The 23,965-nt window shown below is 36.2% G+C and overlaps 1 protein-coding gene across 17 annotated transcripts in view; it reads left to right on the top strand.

Moving 5' to 3' along the window:
* The window catches only part of CEP112 (centrosomal protein 112), a 445,593-nt gene that overhangs the window by 123,399 nt on the left and 298,229 nt on the right, over window positions 1–23,965 (top strand). For all 17 annotated transcript variants that reach the window (XM_070560188.1, XM_070560186.1, XM_070560191.1 and 14 more), the window contains one exon: window positions 2,611–2,690. In XM_070560188.1, the coding sequence (XP_070416289.1) occupies window positions 2,611–2,690 (80 nt within the window). The remainder of the gene's footprint in view (window positions 1–2,610; window positions 2,691–23,965) is intronic.

Genomic DNA, 23,965 nt, shown 5'->3' with positions numbered 1-23,965 from the left:
AAAACCAAACTACAAAAAATACTCAAGAACAAAAAAGGAGTAGTGGTGAATGCCAAAATTAGCTAAAATAGAGATGAATTTAAATGTTTATTGTGTACGTGATATAAAACAATGCAAATGTCAAAAAATTCTTGAGAGAAGGGAAGTAAAGTTAACAAAAGGTTAAAATAGCTGTCTGGATCCACATTCTCAGATCATTTAAAAGAAAACTAAAAAGGATAGGAGAGGGAGAAGTAAACATGTGCCAGGTTATTACTTAAAAACTAGGACACAGAAGTTAATGTTTTACTTGCTGAATATTAGAGAATTATAGGTTAAAAATAATTGTGGAGTCTATATAGTATCACTGGTGAAATTAAAAACTGTTTCTGTTTATCAATCTATCAGGACATGGCAGGGTTTGGAACAACAAAAAAAGCCGTGTAAAAAAGGAACATAAAAAACTGGGAAGCATAAAGAGAAATTCCATAAATAAGAATATTTTAGTGATAGCAATAAATCCAATAATCTCACCTACTGAAAAAAGAAAATGTAGGAGCCGGCCCCGTGGCTGAGTGATTAAATTCACGCACTGCCTTTTGGCGGCCTGGGGTTTAGCCAGTTCGGATTCTGGGTGTGGACATGGCACCGCTCATCAGGCCACGCTGAGGCGGTGTCCCACATAGCAGAACTAGAAGGACTTACAGCTAGAATATACAACTATGTACTGAAGGGCTTTGGGAACAAGAAGAAGAAAAAGAAGATTGGCAACAGATATTAGCTCAGGTGCCAATCTTTAAAAAAAAAAAAAGTATAATTTGAGTTAAAAGCCAAATCTGTATGATATTTACAAGAGACTTAAATTGATTAACAGAGAAAGATTAAAGCAAAAGGATAGGTGAATATGTATGAGTGACACCACTGAAAGTAACAGTTGAGACGTTAACTGAGCGGATGCTAGTTTCTCCCATTGACTTTCTTCCCAAGAAAGATTCGTTTTTCTTTGTGTTTTTAAGTTGGTGTTTGGATTTTCACTGAAAATTTCATTTCAAGAAAGGATTTACTGATATAAAAACATGTTTCCAAAATGTCCTCATTAGGTCATCTCTGAGTTGAATTTTGGGGCTTTAATCCTTTGATTCTCTACATTAAAAAACCAGATCAGTGTTAGAATGATGCTTCTGTTGCCCTATTGATCCAATTTCGCATGCCTACTGTGTGCCAAGTGTTTCTCGGGATCCAAGAGAAGTAAGACCGTAATTTCGGTCTTGAATCTGGGAAAATTTTAGATAAACTTTTTTCCACATGTAATGTAGAATAATTGTAGTGGAAAAAATTTGCAAGGCAAGTTAGTTGCTCTTTCTCTTCCTGCTAAGATCACTATTTGTAAGTGTTTTGATTTAACCATTTAAAATATGGAGGACATCTCCCAATTCTCCCATAGTCCACCCTCCCTGCTACCGTGCGTGTTCCTCTCTGTTTCTCAGTTTTTTCTCACCTTGGTGATTGCCATCATAGCAGCCTGTAGAAGCTTTTTGATGCTCTCATTCAAAATTTCTCTCTACTTTCAGTTTACAAGCATTTTATTTTATTTATTTTTACTAAGACAGCAAGAGAAAAAAATAGAAGAGAATTATAAAAGGAAAAGACCAAAGAATATGGGATTTTTGAGTTAAATAGGTCTCTGTCCAAACTAATGTAAATAGCTGACTACAGGTATTTTTAGCTAGCAGTGATTCAGTCTTTGAAAAGGTTTGTGATTGTGTGTGTGTGTGTGTGTGTGTGTTTTGTTGGTTTTGTTCTTGTCATTACTCCCCTGTTCCCCGTACCCATCAGTTAGACGTTCAGCTTCACCTGGGTTGCCAGCAGGTTAGCTGGTACCCCCACCCTACTAAGTGACTTGAGTTTTCTTACGTGCTGGCTGGGCTCTGCACCCTCACTTGCCATGTATGTGGAGCCATGGCTGCTGTTTGACTCCTCCCCTTCCTTCCAGCTGTACCAAAGTTTCCTTTCCTGTTTTTAGATCCATATAATGTCCGTGTTGGGTGCGCTTATCTGCGTTTGCATGTGAAGAACTTTCTCTGAGGAGAAATTTTCATTTAGCGCTCATTATTTGTGCTGCCACCTCATCTATTCAAAGGATGCCATATTTAGTCAAGAGATACTTATGGTGGGGGGATCTTCTCCCCAACTCTGTAAATGCTTTTACGAATCATTCCTAACAGTGGAAGAGAAGGCTATTTCATCATAAGCTGTACGTGTTTGGGGAATAGAGACACATTTTTTATTGTATTCTCCTGAATCTTGTGAGATTCCTTTCCTTTGGCTAATCTGTAATTTTAAAAAAATTCAAAAGTGATTGCTTTCTTTTTGAGTTTCTTACGTATCAGTTTGTTTTACAGGGAATCCACATGCAGGTAGAGTCAGACAATTATTAACTTTGACCAGAAAATTGGTACTGAAATAATTATATAGTAAATGGTTATGGCTCACCAAGTCTCTATCTTGAAATATCTAAGTCTAATTTTATATTAAAAATGGATTTAAGATTACTGCTTCATTGTTTGTAGTTCTCCTTTAAGTAAACTTTACTTGTACTCTGGTAAATTTTGCATATCTTTGTCATGGCAGATTCATGACTTGCAGAGTGAACTAGATAAAGAAAAAGAAGATGCTCAAAAGAAAATCCAAAAATTGGAGGAAGCTTTGAAGTGAGTAAAATTATAATATACTTAACTTAAAAAATACTCTTATTCTAAACCGTGAGCCAAGTTAAGTAACTAGAACCTAAACCTCATATTTTTTATAATAGCCTTGTTATATTTGAGTCGGTTTTCCATCATGAACTTGTATTTTCAGAATTTTGTTACTAGCCATAAATCTTTTTAAAAAAGGAAAAATCATTTCAGCTGTTTTTAAGTGATAGGAATGTAAGAAAATAGAACTTAGTGATTTCAGATGCTTTCTTCCTCTTAAATGAAAACAGATTAAAACAACAACAACAAGATTTAGGTCTTAGGACATTTGGAAATTCCTCTGTAGATTATTTTGAAAAATTTGGGTAATAAATGTTCTAGCCGTTAAATCTGGAAATGGACTACTATACAGGCATTGGTAGGGTTTTGTCTCATGATATAATACTTACATAGACAGATTGGAGTGTTAGATTTTTTCTTCTCTGTTCATTTACTAAGTTGATTAGGCTCTACTTATCACTAAGTTTTATGTTGCGGTTTTTGCTGGAAAACATTGATTTATTCAGTATATATTAAGATCCCACCATGTGTCAGACAATGTGTAGTCCCTTCCCAAGAACCTTATAGTCCAGTTGGAAAGATATTCAAGAACTTTGGCAGTTATACTACAGAGTGATAAGAACTTTAATAGGAGAAAAGTCAACAGGGTACCTGGCCCAAGAAAGCGATTTAAGAAGGGACACTTACTTGAGTGCAGTATGTCTAGCTAACTCCAAGAGAATCGGATAATTCCATTTTTCTTGCTTCCCCAAACCTCCAAGCAGGAGTAATTTACAGAAAGGCCAAAAAGCACACCCAAGATCAAACAAACTCAGTGTCAAATTCTGCCTGGGAAGATTGCGTAACCATTCCCTCACCCTCACTTTGCTTGTTAGGAAAATGTATTGGCTGAGTTGCTGAACAGAGCATCTTAAAATAATTTATGTATGATGGCATCAAAGGATATCGCTTTTTAAAATCTACACGAGGACTTACTCTTACTTTTGTTCACAGCAGCACGTATGAATGAGATGAAATCAGAAGAGAACTATGATACTCATTAACTATTAAGTCAAATAACTGTATCTTACACTCCAACTTGAATAAGGACAAAACTAGAGCATTCTTGCTTTCTTGAAGGATATACTGAAAAAGTATATGGTTTTTTCTGAGGAGTTAAAATCTGTAAACTACAGACATAGATAGTATAGATTTAGTTTTTTCCTTTTTCAATCTTCTGTCTTTACCAAATTTGATTTCTAAGTTTTCGGTACTATAAAAATAATAAAGCATTGTTCAGAGATATTGCATAAATTGTCAATTTTTAGGTATTCAGTGAAACATTCCAAGGTCATCTTTTCAATTGCTACCTTTCTCAAACTCCTCTTTGGCAGTAAAATACAAAACTGCCTTGAAATAGATTTGTTCTGATCCATATTACCTGTTTTCCATTGTCAAATTGTAAACAGTGTAACTATTTCTCCCCTGACACTGATATATAGAAGCCTTATGTTTTTCAGTTAGTATTGAAATTATGTAGTGGTAATTTCACTAGAACATATGATAATATTGGTCTTTGCATGATATGGTTATAAATGACCCTACAGGAAGCAAACCCTTATTTAACTAAAACATGTTGTTTTGATTGTAGCACTGTATGTACATATGTATGTATACGGGACTGTAGTTGAATGTATACACCACAGATAAAACTTTAACCGGGTTTAAAAAAAAATAACAGAGAGAGAAAACAAATTCAAATATGGGCCCTAACCTCTCAGGCCAGAGGCCTCTTGACATTACTAAAACAAACTAATCACACATTTTTGTTAAAAAGAGGCATCTCGTGAAAACTGGATATTCCATTAGTGTACTTTTCAGTTATTATTTTGAATTTTTGTTTCAATTACTTTATAACCCTGAAACATATGTTTAGCTGACTTTTTGCAAATTTATCTAATATATAAAATGTAGATATATAAGATATTTGATTATATAAATATTTAGAAATATCTGTTACGTTTGCTCTTGCTTAAACTTGCTGTAAAATATACTGTACGGAAAAGTGAAACAGTGGCCAATTGTACCCTTACATTTTTTTTTGGTGAGGAAGATTGGCCCTGAGCTAACATCTGTTGTCAATCTTCCTCTTTTTGCTTGAGGAAGATTGTTGCTGAGCTAACATCTGTGCCAGTCCTCCTCTATTTTGTGTGTGGGATGCTGCCACAACATGGCTTGATGAGTGGTGTAGGTCTGCACCCAGGATCTGAACCTGTGAACCCAGGCCGCTGAAGTGGAGCATGCGAACTTAACCCTGAAGCCACTGGGCCAGCCCCTACAATTTAAAAATAATTTTTAAAGCTAGGTAATGTAGTCTTGTGTTTAAAAATCAGAAAGATGAGAAAAAAAGCGTATTGGGAAAAGCCCCCCTTCCATACAAGACCTCTAGCTGCACATTTTCCCCTCTTTGAGAGAAGCAGTGTTACAATTCCTTGTCTCCTTTCATGTGCAAGCATAAGTATTCTTCTCCCATCGTCTTTTCTCCTTACACTCTACATGTATCCTCATCTTTCTTTTTTTTTGTTTTTACTTGTCAGTATATCTTGGAGATTGTTTTATATAAAGACATAAAGAGCTTCCTTGTTCTATTTTATGTTTGATATAATTTATTTTACCAGTTCTCTATCGATGAATGCCAGCCCTGGTGGTGTGATGGTTAAGATTGGGTGCTGTCATCCACAGGACCCGGGTTTGCATCCCGGTCAGGGAACCACACCACCCGTCTGTCATTGTCATACTGTGGCAGCTGCGTGTTGCTGTGATGCTGAAAGCTCTGCCACTGGTGTTTCAAATACCACCGGGGTCACCCATGGAGGATAGGTTTCAGGGAGCTCCCAGACTAGACAGACTAAGAAGAAGGACCTGGCCGCCCACCTTGAGAAAAAATTGGCCATGAAACCCCTATGAATTGCAATGGAGCACTGTCTGGTACAGCGCCAGAAGGTGAAAGGAGGGCACAAAAAGACCGGGCAGGGCTCCGCTCTGCTGTCCACAGGGTCGCTGGGAGTCAGAATCCATTCCACGACACTGGCAACTGCTACTGATGAACACAGGAAGAAAGTCCTTCCATTTGTCTTGTGGCATGTGGATGGCTTGATTTTAAAAGTTAAAACTGATGCATTTGGAGTGTGTCCAGGGTAGGTTGTGAGGTATGGATCCTCTTGTTTTTGTTTTTTGTCAGATGGTTGCCCAGTTACCTCAACGTCATTTGTTTGATAATCCAGCCTTTCCCTCATTAGAGTTCTGCTCTAGCACCTTTATCATTGGATTTGTTTCTAGACTTTCTGTTCTGCAGAGATCTGGATATGCTTGCACCAGTCCCTTTTAGTTACTGCAGTTTTAAAATAATGTTTAATATCTAATAGGACTTCTTGTCTTGCTGTGGTGTTCTTTTTCAGAATCCTCCTTTTTTTTGTTTATGTTTTTCCATTTGAGCTTTATAATTAGCTTGTCTAGTTAAAAAACCCATTAGTCGTTTTGTTATTGTTGCTGAAAGTGTATGTAGGTTCAGGAGAGGAAGAACTGCCATCTTTTAATGTTGAATCTTTTTATGCAAGAACATGATATGCCTTTCCATTTGTTCGGGTCTTCTTTTGTGCCATTCTACAGCTATATCCTTTTTTGAAACAGACATTGTTCACAAGGAATTTATGTTACTTAAATATCACAAGCTGATTCTTTTGTATTAAGCCTGTGTGCTAGTATTTTGACTCTTTCCTAGGGTATGTGATATGAAAATTAAAGTATGTAGGGAGTTGTACATTCTAGGTTTAAAGTTTCATACAGAATGTAAGATAGGGATTTTAAGCTCTTTTTACTTTTGGACATACTGTGTACTTTTATATGAAGAATGTACAACTCTTGGGGGCATCACTTATTTTGTTTATACTTCTCCTGCAGCTATTCAGTGACTTATACATGATTTTAATCAAATTAATTTATTAATTCCTCCCAACATGTATTCTGTTCTAGGAACTTTCTTGGTACTGGGTAGAAAGTGCTGGACAAAGCAGGCAAGGTCTCTGCATTGGCCGCTGTACACGGCCACACAGGTTTTGTATTGCATAGCACACCATCTGTCAGTGTATTAAGATAGTACCATAGAGATTAGTGCTTACGATACAGAGGGCGCTGTTCCGGTGACTACTGTGTGATGTTCTCTGGAAGTTAGGTGTGCTTTTCCTGCTTCAGTTGATTACATCAGATATTCTTGATTTATTTTATTTACCTAATATAAAATAGTTATTTTTCCTTCTATTGAACTATTGTTAGAATTGTTGCATTGTTTGTAAAAGTAGAAATTTTGTAATGAAGAAATAAATGAAGTGTTTCAGTCCCTGTTTCAAGAGTTAGGGCTTTTTATAGGAAGTCCAGAATCAGTCGGCTTAACCTTGTATGTCCAATAACTTCTTTTTAAAACTCAGTTGCCTGAGGACCTTGTCATCATCTTACTGCTCTATCCGTTTTCCCTTCGTTGGTTACTGTGGACTCAGATGTTCAAACTGCATCATGTTCCTCCTTTGTATAATGATTTTCTCTGTTCAGGTATGCAGGATGAAAATCACTGTTATTTCTTCCAGAGGCCGACCTAATACAGTGTCTCTAAAGCTACCCACCTTTTCTTTTTGGAGAAAAAAATCTTAGGAATTTAAATACAAAATTTTATTTTCATCATGGAATTTCTATCTAGAACTGTTAAAATGCTGCTGATTTTTCATAGTGCTGATTCCCGACAACACTATGAGTTTGAAATTCTTTCAGGATTATATGATTTAAACAATGAGTGAATTTAGGAAAAATAAATAATAGTAATTCCTATTAGAGATTATTTCAGCAAGTAAGTAGTTCCTGTATTTATAATACATAGACATATTTAATTTATTACAAGAAGTGACAAGTAAAATATCTCAGGGTCTTGAGATACTTTCAGCTTGTCCCAGATCACTTAGCTGGCATGAGGTGGAGCAGGCTATGAACCCAGACAGTCTCTGGAAATATCTGAAGTCTAAGTATTTTAAAAAAGCTTTTATGTATTTCATATAATAAATGGATAGGTGATGAGGTTGACGTTTTTGTTTTTTAGCAAGTGAGAATTTTTCCCACCTGGAATGGAAGGACACTGCCACAGCATTTTAAGAGAGGCTCTTGGGAGGCCTATGGAACACAGAATAGGAAATGCAGCTTTCTAATAAGTGTACAATTAGGATATTTTTAATGAAAATAGAAGATATTCTTCATGGATGATTATGGTACATTTTAGACATGCTTTAAGTTTTTTTCTTCTTGTGGGAGTTTGCAGTGCATAGATAGTAATACACAGGTTCATTTTCCACTTTTAATTTAGTGACCTTGTTTTGTAAACTTGAATCTGATTGTAGCACACATAGTTTGATTCCTAATGGCAGAGCAGATTACCATGCACTGGTTATCACTTTCAAGAGAGTAAGGCATCGTGCACTGGTTACCCATCCCTAGGGAAGACTCAAACTACATGGGGGATAGCAAAGACCATCACAATGCCAGCCGCCAGGAGTAGAAGTCCAAACACTTCTGCTCACTGCGTCTTCGTACTGGAGTCTCCATGAACACAATGTGATCAAGCGCTGAATGGAACAACGCTTTACTTACACAGGGAGGAGACAGCAAGATCAGCTTTAGTAGTGGGCGTCGGTCCCCCAAGGGCAACGACTCTCTCCTGATGGCTGATGCAGAGCAGTTTGTCTACCCCTCCTGAGCTGCAGTAGAAAGAGCCTGTCCTCTCCTGGCAGAGATGTAACAGTGGGGTTGGCCAGGGGCCGTGTGATGCACACACTTCAAGCAAAGACAAAAGGGCATCCAGGGAAAGGTATCCCCACACAAGGTGACAAGGCCAGCAGAGGCTTTGTGGGCTCTTCATCTCTTGGTAAGGAAGTGCTGCAAGCCCAAGGCCCATTCTTATGTACCTGAGTGGGGCCGAAAGACTGTGTGCATGAGACTGCTTGTCCCAATACTTAAATATTGTACTATTTCAAGGGAGGTAAATCTTATGCCTGAACTGCACTTTAGGGAGATTATCCTGGCAGGATAAGAAGAACTTAGATGCAGGACGATAAGGGAGATGAGCCTACAGTAATAGGCCATGCAAGAGACAATGACTCTGAAGGCGATGAGTCTGTGTTGAAGATTGTAAATACAGCCTCCAGGAAAAACAGCTTCTATGGAACTATTCAGTCTCATCTAAGCACCTTTTTTAAAATTCAGAGTCAGGATGAACTTTCACAAATAATTTCCAAGAGATATGCTTACAGAAAAGTTACACGGTTTTATATTTTTATTCCATGTAGGAGTAACATAGATTGTTGAGTAAATGCAAACATGAAGTATAAATACTGAATTTTTAAATACAGTTTCATGATTCAGAAGACACAAATTTAAAGATGTTTAACTTTTATTATTAAATTTTTTCCAGCTTTATTGAGTCATAATTGATATACAACGTTGTGTAAGTTGAAGGTGTACAACACATTGATTGGATACACTTACGTGTTGCAGAATAATTGCCACCTAAGCGTTAGCGAACGCCTCTATCAGCTCACCTAATTACCATTTCTTTTTTGTGGTGAAACATCTAAGATCTACTCTCTTAGCACCTTTCAAGTATATAATACTGTACTATTAACTGTAATCACCATGCTGTACATTAGATCCCTGGAACTTCTTGATCGTCTAACTGGAAGTTTGTACTTTTTAACAAGCAACTCCTTACTCCTCTCCCCTCCCAGCCCTGATATCCACCATTCTACTCCAGTTCCATGAGTTGGGCTTTTTTAGATTCCACATATAAGGAATGTCATACAGTATTTTCATTCTCTGTCTGACTTATTTCACTTAGCATAATGCCATTAGGATCCATCCGTGTTGTTGCAAATGGCACGGATTCCTTCTTTTTTATGGCTGAATAATATTCCATTATGTATGTATATACATTATACATATATATATACACACACACACACCCACACACACACACACCACATCTTCTTTATCCATTTACCTGTTGATGGACACTTAGGTTGTTTCTATAGCTTGACTATTGTGAATAATGCTGCAATGGGAATACAGATATCTCTTCAAGGTTCCTGATTTCATTTCCTTTGGATATATGCTCAGAAGTAGGATTGCTGGGTCATATGGTAGTTCTATTTTTAATTTCTTATTAAAGAAAGGAATTTCTTGTACTGTTTTCCATAGTAGTCGTACCAGTTTACATTCCCACCATCAGTGTGAAGGGTTCCCTTTTCTCCACATCCTCACCAATGCTTGTTATCTCATCTTTTTGATAATAGCTATTCTAACAGGTGTGGGGTGCTATCTCATTATATTTCCCTCATGATTGAGCATCTTTTCATGCATCTGTTGGTCATTTGCATGTCTTCTTTTGAAAAATGTCTTTTCAATTCCTCTGCACATTTTTAAATCAAGTTGTTTTTTTGCTATTGATTTGTATGAGTTCTTTATATATTTGGGATATTAACCCCTTATCAGATATATGATTTGCAAATATTTTCCCCCATTCCATAGTTTACCTTTTCATTTTTTTGATTGTTTCTTTTGCTGTGCAGAGGCTTTTTAATTTGATGTAGTCCCATTTATTAATTTTGCTTTTGTTGCTTGGGCTTTTGGTGTCATATCTAACATCAAGGAGCTTTTTTGCTATGTTTCCTTCTAAGAGTTTTTCTGAGTCTTTAAACCAAATCTTTGCCCAGATTTGGGAAATTCTCAGCTATTATTTCTTTTTAATTTAATTTAATTAATTTACTTTTAATTTTGTTTTAGTTTTGTTGAGACCTAGTTGACATACATAACTGTATGAGTTTCGGAAGTACAACATAAAGGTTTGACTTACGTATATTATAAAATGATTACCATGATAAGTTTATTTAGCATCCATCATCTCATATAGATACACTAAAAAGAAATGGAAAAAAAAGAAAAAAAATTCCTCCTTGTACTGAGAACTCTTAGGATTTACTCTGTTAACAGCTTTCATGCATATCATACAGAAATGGTAACTATAGTCATCATGTGGTACTTTTCGTTCCTAGTACTTATTTATCTTATAACTGGAAGTTTGTGCCTTTTGACCACCTTCCTCCAGTTTTCCCTACCCCCACCCCTGGTCTCTGGTAACCACAAATCTGATCTCTTTTTCTATGAGTTTGGATTCTTTTCTTTTTAGATTCCACATAAATGAGATCATGCAGTATTTGTATTTCTCTGTCTGACTTATTTCACCTAGCATAGTGCCGTCAAGGTCCATCCATGTTGTCACAAATGGCAGGATTTCCTCATTTTTTATGGCTGAATAATATTCCATTGTCTGTATATACTACAACTTCTTTATTCATTCATCTGTCCATGGATACCTAGGTTGTTTCCATGTCTTGGCTAGTATGAATAATACTGCTGTGAATGTAGGGGTGTAGATATCTTGTTGAATTAGTGTTTTTGTTTCTTTTGCATATATTCCCAGAAGTAGAATTGCTGGATCATATGGTAGTTTTATTTTTAATTTTTTGGGGATCCTCCATACTGTTTTCCATAATTCAGCCACTATTTCTTTAAATAAGCTTCCTACTCCCTTCTCCCTGTCTTCTCCTTCTGAAACTCCAATAATTCACAAATTGGTTCTTTTGATGGTTATTCCATAGCTCACACAGGCTTTCGTCACTCTTTTTCATTCTTTTTTCTTTGTTTCCTTCTGATTGGGTAATTTCAAAGTTCCTATCTTCTGTCTCACAGATTATTTCTTTTGCTTGATCCATTCTGTTGTTGATGCTCTCTATTGCACTTTTCGTTTCACTCTTTGTATTCTTCAACTACAGAATTTCTGTTTGGTTCTTTTCTATGATTCCTCTCTTTGTTAAACCTCTCATTTTGTTTGTGTGTTGTTTTCCTGATTTCAGTGAATTGTCTTTCTGTGTTTTCTTGTATCTCATTGAGTTTCCTTAAAATAGCTATTTTGTGTTCTTTATCAGGTAAATTACAGGTCTCTGTGTCTTTGGATCAGTTACTAGAAGATTATTGTGATCCTTTGGAGGTGTCATGTTTCCTTGAAGTTTTACATTGCTATCCTCACATGTGAAGTAGCAGTCGTCTAGTAGGGGTCTTTATTAACTGCCTTTAGGAGAGAAGTACCTTCCTTTAGCCCTGCTACTTATTCTGAGACTTTTTCAGAGTAAGTACACCTGTTCCATGATTTTTCCTCCATCTTGTGGCAGAATTCTTAAGCTTGTATGCTTTTTCTCAATCCTGCAACATATCAGGCCAAGTGCTTACAGCTTCTCTTTTGTCTTTACAAAAGTGGTGCTGAAGCTCAAGTTCGTGGTCTCTTCCTGGCCCTCATATTGAGACTGGCTTTCTGCACATCCTCACTTGCCATCTTCTAAGGCTCTCTCTGGCTGCCACCATTGTGAGCACACACAGGGAGCTGACCACAGGATTGGGGTGTGTAGGTAAGGTACACAGAGTGTGGGGGTGGCTGTGGGCCTGTTCGGGGGTCTGTGGGTAGGGCATTCCCAGCAGCTCATGGGCAGGCTCCTTGATGGAGTCTAGGATGCATTTAGTAGGATCCCTGTCCCTTTAATGCCTTCTGAGAGTCCTGTCTACTGTTCTCCTAGCCTCTTCTTGCTCACTAATCATGCAGCTCATGATTCAGTACTCTGGATGGGAGGAGAGAGAAATGAGCTTCTTTTGCTCAACATTTAGGTTTGTGAGATGTTATTGCATATCATTGTAGTTTATTCATTCTCATTTGTTGAAAAGTATTTTAAAGTGAACATAATTATAATATATTTATCCATGCTACTGTCAGTATCCATTTAGGCAGTGTCTAGTTTGGGGGTATTATTAATAGTGCTGGTATGAACATTCTTGTTATATTTCTTTTGATAAACACATTTCTGTTAGAAATATACCTCCATCTAATTTTTATTTTCTGCCAACTAAGGCGCATATGTGGGGAGGATAGACCTTTAGACTATTCAGTGGCATTTTCAAAGAACCAAATGAAGTCAATGGGGATTCCAGTTGGTTTCGGACCAAAGGGAAGAGGTTATTGGAGGCCTTTCCTCACTTTTACGTTCCCCTAGTGTAGTTTTGAACCTCTGTGTTCTGAGAACATAGTCATTATATCAGTTTCATTTCTTTAGGAGGATCTAGGACACAAGTGATCTGATTCATGGACCTGCTAGTTGGTAAATGGGTGGTTATAAGCTAATTGAACAAGTATTACAAGTATAGAAAAAAAGTGAAAATTTCTTAAGGAATTATTTTACTATGTTTTTGAGTTTTAAAATATTCCTCCCTCCACTAAAGATTTCTGTTAATGGTAGCTGTTGTTTTTTTAAAAAAAATGTGTAATAATATTTTAATATCCCATTGCTTTTACAAGTACAATTTCACTTGCACATAGAATATTTAGAAAAAATTCTTGATGTTTTCTAAAGTAATTTAGAACGTTCTTGAATTATATTTTTATTTGACCTGTTTTGCAGCCATCTCTTAATGCTACTGAGATTCAGCAAATGTTCGCCATCTGGTTATTGAAAGTCATTCTGTAAAATTATTTATTCATACAAAAATTAGCAGCACCACTTCTTTTGCCTGGCCTTATCTATAGTTTTGTTTAAAATGAGGAAATTTATGAAACAGTTTTGAGGTGTTATTTTTCCAACAAGCTGACATATAGCTTTTAAAAAACACAGTCTTTTCTTGCTCAATATACATAATATTTATTATCTCCCATTAAAGTGGAAAACAGATTATTTACCCCTAAAGTTATATTTTTAAAGAAGTTATATTTTTAAACATAAGTGGGAAAGCGTTCCTATAAGGTTCTTTTAAATCTCTTTCATTTATCTTTGGTTGCTTGTTTGTTGTTATAAATCAACATTTATAATATTAGTAGGAACAGGGATTAATCTTCAAATAGGAATGCCTTAGAGTAAAGATAATAAAACTGCAAAGTTATAATGACAGTGTTATTATATTTTTATTTACTAGAAACTAATCTTAAAAGAAGACAGATGGAATACTAAACAATCTTGTGATTATTCAAAGGGAGTGGACTACATTTTGATTAGGTTTTTTAAATGGAACATTGCCTAACTGCAACAATTTGGATGAAGTTGCGTTAAAAGCAGATAACCTTCCAGTTTAGCCCAGGAGCTTGAATTTTGTATTTTGGTAGAAAGAGCTAGGTTAAATCAATCTTATGTAGGAATTTTAAAGTATAGCTGAATAGTATAATTCTAAATTTAGTTTTATACATTGCTGAAGTGAGGAACTGTGGCTTGGTCATTTTGTTTGTAAGGTTGCTAAAAAATATCTCAAGGAGTTAATGGTGATACATACTTTAAAATGGAAAAGAATTTGAATTAAGGAGCTCTCTGGAAAGAAGCTAAAGGAAGCCTGCAAACTTGAATAATCAATTTAAAGATTTCTATGCTTAATAAGTAAATGAAAATCTCTTTGCAGAGTCACCTTGGTAAGAATTTTTTTCTGTTTATAAAACAGATTTGTGCTTTTTAAAAGTTGTCTTGGAACATTAATTATAAAACTGTTCCGCTGTAATATAAAAGTAGCCTGTAACTCATGATACCTATTAAGAAGATGTGATGTTGGTTTTGAGAATATATGAATTTAAAGACCAATTGAGTGTGTAAATTTTCAATATATTTTTTCCTATTATTATTATTATTACTCAAATTAAGAACTGATACAATTTATAATGTATTATTCAATCGAAATATGTCAGATTTTCATATCTGCCTATAATGTTACCTTTAACAACCTAGATATTGTTTAGCATTGGGGAGTGAGAAGAAATTATTTAACATGTATGAAATAATCTTAGATTTTATGTAACTAGAATTAAATTAATTATATCAAGGTAGAATTAAATGTAACCAGAATCTGTGGATATAGAGAGCCGACTGTATTCATTATACTACGCCACTTTATATAAAGAACTTGAGCATCTGTGGATTTTGGTGTCCACTGGGGTTCCTGGAACCCATCCCCGTGGATACGCAGGGGTGACTGTGTTTCTATTTTTAATTTCTTGAGGAACTTCCAGACTGTTTTCCATAGTGGCTATACCAGTTGACATTCTCACCAGCAGTGTAAAGGGTTCCCTTTTTTCCACATCCTTGTCAACACTCATTACCTCTTACCTTTTCGTAAAAATTATTTTATTAAGGTCATATTCACTTATAACATTATGTACATTTCAGATGTACATTATTATAGTTCTTTTTCTGTATAGACTGCATCATGTTCACCACCAATAAACTAGTTTTTATCCATCACTATACATATTTGCCCCTTCACCCTTTTGCCCTCCCCCGACCCACTTCCTCTCTGGTAACCACCAATCTGTTCTCTTTCCTCTATGTGTGTTTGTTTATCTCTTCTACATATGACTGAAATCATACGGTGTTTGTCTTTCTTTGTCTGACTTATTTCACGTAGCATACTACCCTCAAGGTCCATCCATGTTGTTGTAAATGGTATGATTTTGTATTTTTTTATGGCTGAGTAGTATTCCTATATATATATATATATATATACACACACACACACACACACTACATCTTCTTTATCCATTCATCTGTTGATGGGCACTTGGGTTACTTCCACATCTTGGCTATTGTGTATAATGCTGTGGTGAATAGGGATACATATATTTTTTTGAATTATTGATTTCATGTTCTTTGGATAAATACCCAGTAGTTGGATAGCTGGATCATACGATATTTCTATTTTTAGCTTTTGAGAAATCTCCATACTACTTTCCATAGTGGCTGCACCCGTTTGCATTCCCACTGGCAGTGTGTGTGTGAGTTCCCTTCTCTCCACATCTTCTACAACACTTGTTATTTCTTGTCTTGTAACTTATAGCCATTCTGACAGATGTGAGGTGATATCTCATTATAGTTTTGATTTGCATTTCCCTAGTAATTAGTGATGTTCAACATCTTTTCATGTGCCTGTTGGCCATTGTATATCTTCTTTGGAAAAGTGTCTGTTCATATCTCTGCCCAGCTTTTAACTGGGTTGTTCATTTTTTGTTGTTGAGTTGCATGAGTTCTTTATATGTTTTGGAAATTATCCCTTTGTTGGATATATGATTTGCAAATATTTTCTCCCAGTTGGTGGGTTGTCTTTTTGTTTTGTTGATGGTTTCCTTTGTTGTGCAGAACCTTTTAATTTGATGTAGTCCCATTTGATTATTTTTTCTTTTGTTTCCCTTACCTGACTAGACATGGTATTCAAAAAGATGCTGCTAAGACTGATGTCAGAGAGCGTACTGCCTATATTTTCTGCTAGGAGTTTTATGGTTTCAGGTCTTACATTCAACTCTTTACCCTATGTTAATTTTTGTGTATGGTGTAAGATAATAGTGTACTTTCATTTGTTTGTATGTGGCTGTGCAGTTTTCCCAACACCATTTGTTGAAGAGACTTTCCTTTTTCCATTGTGTGTTCTTGGCTCCTTTGTTGAAAATTAGCTGTCCATGGATGTGTGGTTTTATTTCTGGGCTCTCAATTCTGTTCCATTAATCTGTGTGTCCGTTTTTCTGTCAGTACCATGCTGTTTTGATTACTATAGCTATGTATTATATTTCGAATTCACAGAGTATAATACCTCCAACTTTTTTCCTTTTTCTCAGGATTGCTTTGGCTATTTGGGGTCTTTCGTTGTTCCATATAAATTTTAGGATTTTTTGTTCTGTTTCCCTGAAGAATGTCATTGGGATTCTGACTGGGATTGCATTTAGTCTGTAGATTGCTTTAGGTAATATGGACATTTTAACTCTCTTTATTCTTCCAATCCATGAGCACGGAACATATTTCCATTTCCTTATGTCTTCTTTGATTTCTCTCAATAATGTCTTACAGTTTTTAGTGTATAGGTCTTTCATCTCCTTGGTTAAATTTACTCCTAGGTATTTTGTTCTTTTTGTTCTGAATGTAGATTGGATTGTATTCATGATTTCTCTTTCTGCTAGTTGGTTATTGGTATATAGAAATGCAACTGAGGGGCTGGCCCCGTGGCCAAGTGGTTAAGTTTGTGTGCTCTGCTTCCGTGGCCCGGGGTTTCACTGGTTTGGATCCTGGGCTCAGTCATGGCACTGCTCATCAGGCCACATTGAAGTGGCGTCCCACAAGCCACAACTAGAAGGACCCACAACTAAAATATACAACGATGTACTGGGGCATTTGGGGAGAAAAAGCAGGAAAAGAAAAAAGAAATGCAACTGATTTTTGTATGTTGATTTTGTAGTCTGCAACTTTACTGTATTTATTAATTATTTCTAACAGTCTTTTTGTGCATTCTTTAGGATTTTCTATATATAGAATCATGTCATTCACAAATAGTGACAGTTTTACTTTTTCCTTTCCACTTTGGATCCCCTTTATTTGTTTTTCTTGCCTAAGCTTCCAGTGCTGTGTTGAATAAGAGTGGCAAGAGTGGGCACCCTTTTCTTTCTCCTGTTCCCAGAGGGATGGCTTTCAGTTTTTCTCTGTTGAGTATAGTGTTCTCTGTGAGTTTTTCATATATGGCTTTTATTATGTTGAGGTACTTTGCTTCTATACCATTTTATTGAGAGTTTTTATCATAAATGGATGTTGGATCTTCTCAAATGCTTTCTCTGCATCTGTTGAGATGATCATGTGATTTTTATTCTTCATTTTGTGTGCATCACATTGATTGATTTGTGGATGTTGTACCATCCCTGCCTCCCTGGAATAAATCCCACTTGATCATAGTGTATGATCCTTTTAATGTATTGCTGTATTTGATTTGCTTGTATTTTGTTGAGGATTTTTGTGTCTATGTTCATCAGTGATGTTGGCCTATAATTTTCCTTTTTTGTGTTGTCCTTGTCTGGTTGTGGCATCAGGGTGATGTTGTCCTCATAAAATGACTTAGGAAGGGGCTGGACTTATGGTCAAGTGGTTAAGTTTGTGTGCTCCACTTCAGCGCCCTGGGGTTCGCTGGTTTGGATCCTGGGCGAGGACCTACATGCTGCTTATCAAGCCATTCTGCGGCAGGGTCCCACATAGAAGAGTTAGAATGACTCACAACTAGGATATATAACTATATCCTGGGGCTTTGGGAGAAAAAAAAAAAGAGGATGATTGGCAACAGATGTTAGCTCAGGGCCAATCTTGCAAAAAAAAAAAAAAAAGATTATAAAAGTAAAAGAAAAAAAACACTTAGGAAGCATCAGACTCACAAGAAAAAAAGAGAGAAGGCTCAAATAAATAAAATCAGAAATAAAAGAGGAGAAATTCCAGTGGACACCATAGAAATACAAAGGATTATGAGAGAATACTATAAAAAGCTATATGCCAACAAATTAGATGGATACATTCTTCGAATCATACAACCTCTCAAAATTGAATCAAGACGAAACAGACAATCTGAATAGGCCAATCACAAGTAAAGAGATTGAAACAGTAATCAAAAACCTCCCAAGAAACAAAAGTCCAGGACCAGATGGCTTCTCTGGTGAAGTCTATCAAACATTCAAAGAAGATTTAATACCTATTCTTCTTAAATTCTGTTTGATAATAGCCATTCTAACAGGTTTGTGGTAATATCTCACTATGGTTTTGATTTGCATTTCCCTGATGATTAGTGTTATTGAGCAACTTTTTATGTAAATTCAGGTTGGTTTTTTGAGATCTTTGGTTTTTCTTAATGTCGGTATTTATCATTATAAATTTTCCTCTTAGAGCTGCTGTTGCTGCATCCCATAGTTTTGGTTGTGTTTCCATTTTCATTTGTCTCAAGATATTTTTGATTTCTCCTTTGACCCATTGTTTGTTCAGTAGCAAATCTCCACGTAATTATGAATTTTCCGGTTTTCTTCTTGTAATTGATTTCCAGTTTTATACCATTGTGGTTGGAAAAGATGCTTGATATGGTTTTAGTCTTCTTAAATTTATTAAGACTTGTTTTGTGGCCCAAATTTGATCTGTCCTGGAGAAAGTTTGACGTGCACTTGAGAAGAGTGTGTATTCTGCTGCTGTTGGATGGAATGTTCTGTAAATGTTGGTTAGGTCCATCTGATCTAATGCACAGTTTGAGTCCAGTGTTTCCTTATTGATTTCCTCTCTGGATGATCTATCCATTCTTTAAAGTAGGGTATTAATATCTCTGCTATTATTGTATTACTGTGTATTTCTCCCTTCAGATTTGTTAATATTTGCTTTATGTATTTCTTTCCTCTTGTGTTGACTGTATAAATATTTACTAATGTTATATCCTCTTGATGAATTTACCCCTTTATCATTATATATTGACCTTCATTGTCTCTTGTTATGGTCTTTGGCTTAAGGTCTGTTCTGTGTGATATAAGTCTAGCTACCTTTGCTCTCTTTTGGTTTCCATTTGCATGGAATATCTTTTTTCCTTCCCTTCACTTTCTGTCTATATGTGTCTTTAAAGCTAAAATGAGTCTCTTGTAGGCAGCATGTAGTTGGGTCTTGTTTGTTTATATATTCACCATTTTTATGTCTTTACATTGGAATATTTAATCCATTTACATTTAAAGTAATTTTTCATAGTTGTAGACTAACTGTTGCCATTTTGTTAATTGTTTTCTGATTGTTTGGTAATTTCTTTGTTCTCCTCCTTTGTGATTTTTCTGTAGTGGTATGCTTTGATTCCTTTCTCCTTATCTTTTCTGTATCTGTGGAGTCCAAACATTTTGCTCCTCAGGGAGAAGCTGGGAGTTGGGAATTCCTTCCCAAGTATGTGGCACTACACCAGGGGTGGTGTTTATGGCAAGAGTGTGTCTCAGCCTTTCTTACCTGATTTGATGTAGCCCAGGTGTATAGGCACAGGTTGTTCCTGTGCCCATTAAGAACTGTTCTTTGTTTGCTACAGTCCTGTGGGACTCATAAATGTAAGTTCCCCCAACCCCCTCCCATTGGCCATCAGAGCTAGGCCTTGTATAGGAGTTAGTCAGCTAGTTTCTGGACTTCCTTTGGAGTTAATTACTCTGTGTGTAGCTGTACATTCAGTGTGTCTGTGGAAGGAGGGGCCTCCTGGTCAACCCTCTCTAGTTTGGAGTTCTTTTTCTTCTTCCTGAAACTCTTTCTTTCCTATGCTTTCATGGTGTCAGAAGCATCTGATCGTTTTCTACCTCACTGATTGGGCACTCCTTTTAATCTCTTTTGAACTGAGACTTCCTTTTACACCAGGATTCTGTGTTTTAGAGTTTCCCAGGTTCAATCCTTGACCCTCTTTTCTTTTTTATTTACGCCCACTTATTGAGTGATCTCATTAAGCCCCCTAGGTTCAAATACTATATATTTAGTAAATTTCACATCCTTGTCTCTGGCCTAGATTTGTCTGTTACACTCCAGAATCTTTTATTCAACATCTTTATTAAGTTGTTTATTTTCTATTTTTTAGCTCCTCTTTCCATATCCATTTTTGTATCTTTTGTCATTCCTTCATATTTCTATTGTTCTCTCTTATATTTTATCTGGGTTTTTTTTGTCCTCTCGGTATATGTTTAAGATAGTTTATAACATCTTTGATTTGATTTTCTGCACCTACATTTCTGCTCTTTTCCCCTTCCATTATGAATTTTTATTCCCCTCTATTTTTTCTTTCTTTTTTATCCCTTCTTTATCTTAATCATTCCCTATTTTTAATCTTATTGTATTCTTTTTATCTCATATAATTTTTAAGACTTTACCCCCTATTTCATAGAGACTGTCTTTTATCATTCAGATACCTCTCAGTTTTCCTGATATTTTCTTCTTGACCTTGTATTAGATCATTGTGACAGTAGATTTTTCTTTTGTGTATCTGGAATGCTTCTTTTTCCTGGTTTCTATTCCCAAGTTCTGCAATAACTTTCAGACTCCTGTTGGTATTTTTCTACCTTGTTACTCAGTCTTCGACAGGGTAAATTTTGTCTGTCTTGATGTTTTATTTATTTAACAAACACTTATTGAAGTTCTACTGTGTGCACACTTACGTAGATACCATCTGACATGATTGTATTATGTGTTTTGGTGTGGATTGTCCTGTCTCTGCTCCCTGTCGACTTGTATAATGTTCACACTCTCTTGAAGATCTGCAGCTGGATAAAAACGTTATTTGTCAACTGTCAGTGAAGTTCCAGGGTTTCTAGGAAAATGTCACCTGTAGAAACTGCTTTACTGATGGGATGCTTTTTCTAACCTACGTGGTGATTCTCTGTTTTTCTGAAGGAGTGTGCATGCTCTAGTTCTCAGTTTATTTTGAACTCAGGTGTCTTCCTCGTTTGGTATCCATCTATATTACTTAGCTGTGGAAATTACAGGTCCCTGCATACAATACACCACCATTCTTCCTTTACTCTCAACCCAGATGTTTTCTGGGAGTTACTGGCTCTGAGTGGATGTATATGAAACATCAGTAGGTGTTACTCTGATGTTCCCTGCCATGCAGAAGAATCCCAGCTACCAAAACTTTTGATTTTTTAAGACATAGTATCTTTGATCTGAGGAGGAAGAAAGTGTCTTCCTACCTCATTTTTCTCAGGTTCTGTTTCCTGAGATCAACTGAGATTTGCTCTCAGGTGGACCTGTACACATATTTTTTATCGGTCTCCTTCCATTTTCTTTGTATTCATTAGAGATTTCTCCCAGGTTCTTTAATTGGGTTGTTTGTTTATCTAAGTTCTTCTTATTTGGATTTTTTTCGTTTTTCCCCCTCTTTCTCTTTCTAGGCATTTTAGTGAGCACTTAAGAGAGACTGTTCAGGCGATGCTAGACAGATGTCATTTTGTATATGAAGACTAGAGCTATTCTTAACTTATTTTTGGGTAGAATTCTTTTTGAAATGTAATATGTATACTCCCGTGCTTTTTATCATTGCATAATAAAAACAATTTATGGTAAATTGGCGTCATCATTTTTGGAATCAATTATTGTGATTTGCTGTAGATTCAATTATAGATTAGTTTGTGTGACTAAAATCTAAATACACAGGACCTTCTCATGACCTTGAGACTTGATTTAAAAAAAGTCCTTGAGCTCAGCTTGCTTTGTAGTCTTTTGCCTCTTTTTCAAGAGGATAGTGAGCCTTGTAAAGCTGTATGACCTCCGAGCAGTGTAATGCTGTTAGCTTTCTGCAAAATTAATAAGTGAATCAAAGGCGGACTCAGATCTCCCAAATGTTTTTTTTTAACTCCAGAAAATCATCATATTCTCTTTGCCGTGAGTGTTCTTTGATTTTCACACCATCGATATATGCTTTATTAATATAATAGACCACAGTCAGCTCCTTCTGAGCTTTTATCCCTGTTTTCTTTTTCCTGACGCTGTTTGTTCGTGGAATATGTAGGGAAGCCTTTGTCAACACCTCCTCCGCCTCTCCAGTCACCTGTCACTAATTACATGTAAAATTGGTACTATTTCTGTTCTTGCAGCTCCAAACCAAAATACTGTTTTTAATTTCATTAACATACTTGTTTTAAACCCTTCTTTGCTTGTATTCTGTTAACTTATAAAGTGTGTCCCTTGTACCAATCCTTCCACTAATTCTTTGCCTCCTCTCATAATTACCGTGTGTTTTTCCAGTATGTAGTCTAATTCAAGACCCCTTTGTTGTCTGTCAATTGCATTGGTCCTTTTAACATTTAGATGAGAGTAAGTATCCATCTTAAAAACCCCTTTCTCAACCCCAATTCTGCCCCCCCCCATCCTTGATCCTTTTTCCTTCTTTGCTTTCATACTCAGGTTTCCTTAAAGAGTTATTTTACTTATTGCCTCCATTTCCTCATCTTCCTCTTCCATCCTTCAGCCCAATCCAGTCTGGCTTCTTTCCTCCTGTTAACAAAACTTCTTCCAAGGTTACAGTGACCTCCAATCTAGATTTTGTTTAGTTTCCCTTCATTATAACATTCTCTTCAGTCTTTATGGCACATGTCCTCCTGATTTTCTTCCTTCCACTCGGTCTTCTTTGCATGTTCATTCTATTCTCCACTCACTCTAGATTCTCCCCTGAGACAATGCAATCCAAGATCACAGCTTTAGAAACCATTATTCTACACCATCCTTACAGCAATGATTTACAAATGTATGTCTTAGTCTCAGACCATTTACTTCCTTAATTTTCTTTATAACACTTATTACTAGATGATATTTTAATATTTTTATTTTCCACTTTTTTTTTTTTTTTTTTTTTTTGCTGGTGAAGATTGCTGACATCTGTTGCCAATCTTCCTCTTTTTTTGCTTGAGGAAGATTAGCCTGGAACTAACATCTGGGCTAATCTTCCTCTATTTTATCTGTGGGTCACCACAACAGCGTGGCTGATGAGTGGTGTTGGTCTGCATCTGGGATCCAAACCCGTGAACCCAGGCTGCCAAAGCAGAGTGCACCAAACTAACCACTAGGCCACGGGGCTGGCCTCTATTTCCCATATTTAAATTCACTTGCTGCACAGTTCCAGGATGTCATATAAGCCATTCCTTTCATCTTTTCTCCTACGTGCTGCTCTTATCTTTGCTGCTTCTGTGCTTTTTTCTTGTCCATTTTGATGTTCTGTTCAAGTTCCTGCTTTCCAGTAACCGTTCCAAATTCCTGGGCTGCAGGTAGTGTCATTCTGCACGTGTGTTCAGCTTGGCCTGCAAAATGTTTTGAAATTTTTGAATTAGTTGTCAACTTTATAAAATCAGGAGATTTCACATGAAATTTGGATTTCTGGTTTCTCTTGAAACATCCAAGATCTGGCAACACTAAACCATCTTCTCTGGTGGCAACAAGTAGCTGGAGCTGATTGGATAGTGCTTGGATTAAGTCACAACAGTTCTCAAAGAATCATTGTCATTGAGACTGCATTTTCTATCTTGGTGCAATCAAATTAGTAATCAATAATCAGCCAATTTTCTTTTTAAACTCTCATGTTTGGAAACTTAAAATTATACTTTTAAGTAACTTACGGTCAAAAAGGAGATCATAATAAAATTTTTAAATATTTAAAACTGAAAGATGATGAAAGTATTGCTCATCAAGTGTTATGAAGTGTCTCTAATCTGGTATCTGACTGTCTCTAGTCTGGTATCTGACTGTCTCTAATCTGGTATCTAGACTGAAATGAGCTAGGCCTTCACCTCAAGAACCTACATAAAG

This window comes from Equus przewalskii, chromosome 10 (genome assembly GCF_037783145.1).
Source record: "Equus przewalskii isolate Varuska chromosome 10, EquPr2, whole genome shotgun sequence".
NCBI lineage: Eukaryota > Metazoa > Chordata > Mammalia > Perissodactyla > Equidae > Equus > Equus przewalskii.
The sequence above is the reverse complement of the archived record's forward strand: the minus strand, read 5'-3'. Positions and strand labels throughout refer to the sequence as shown.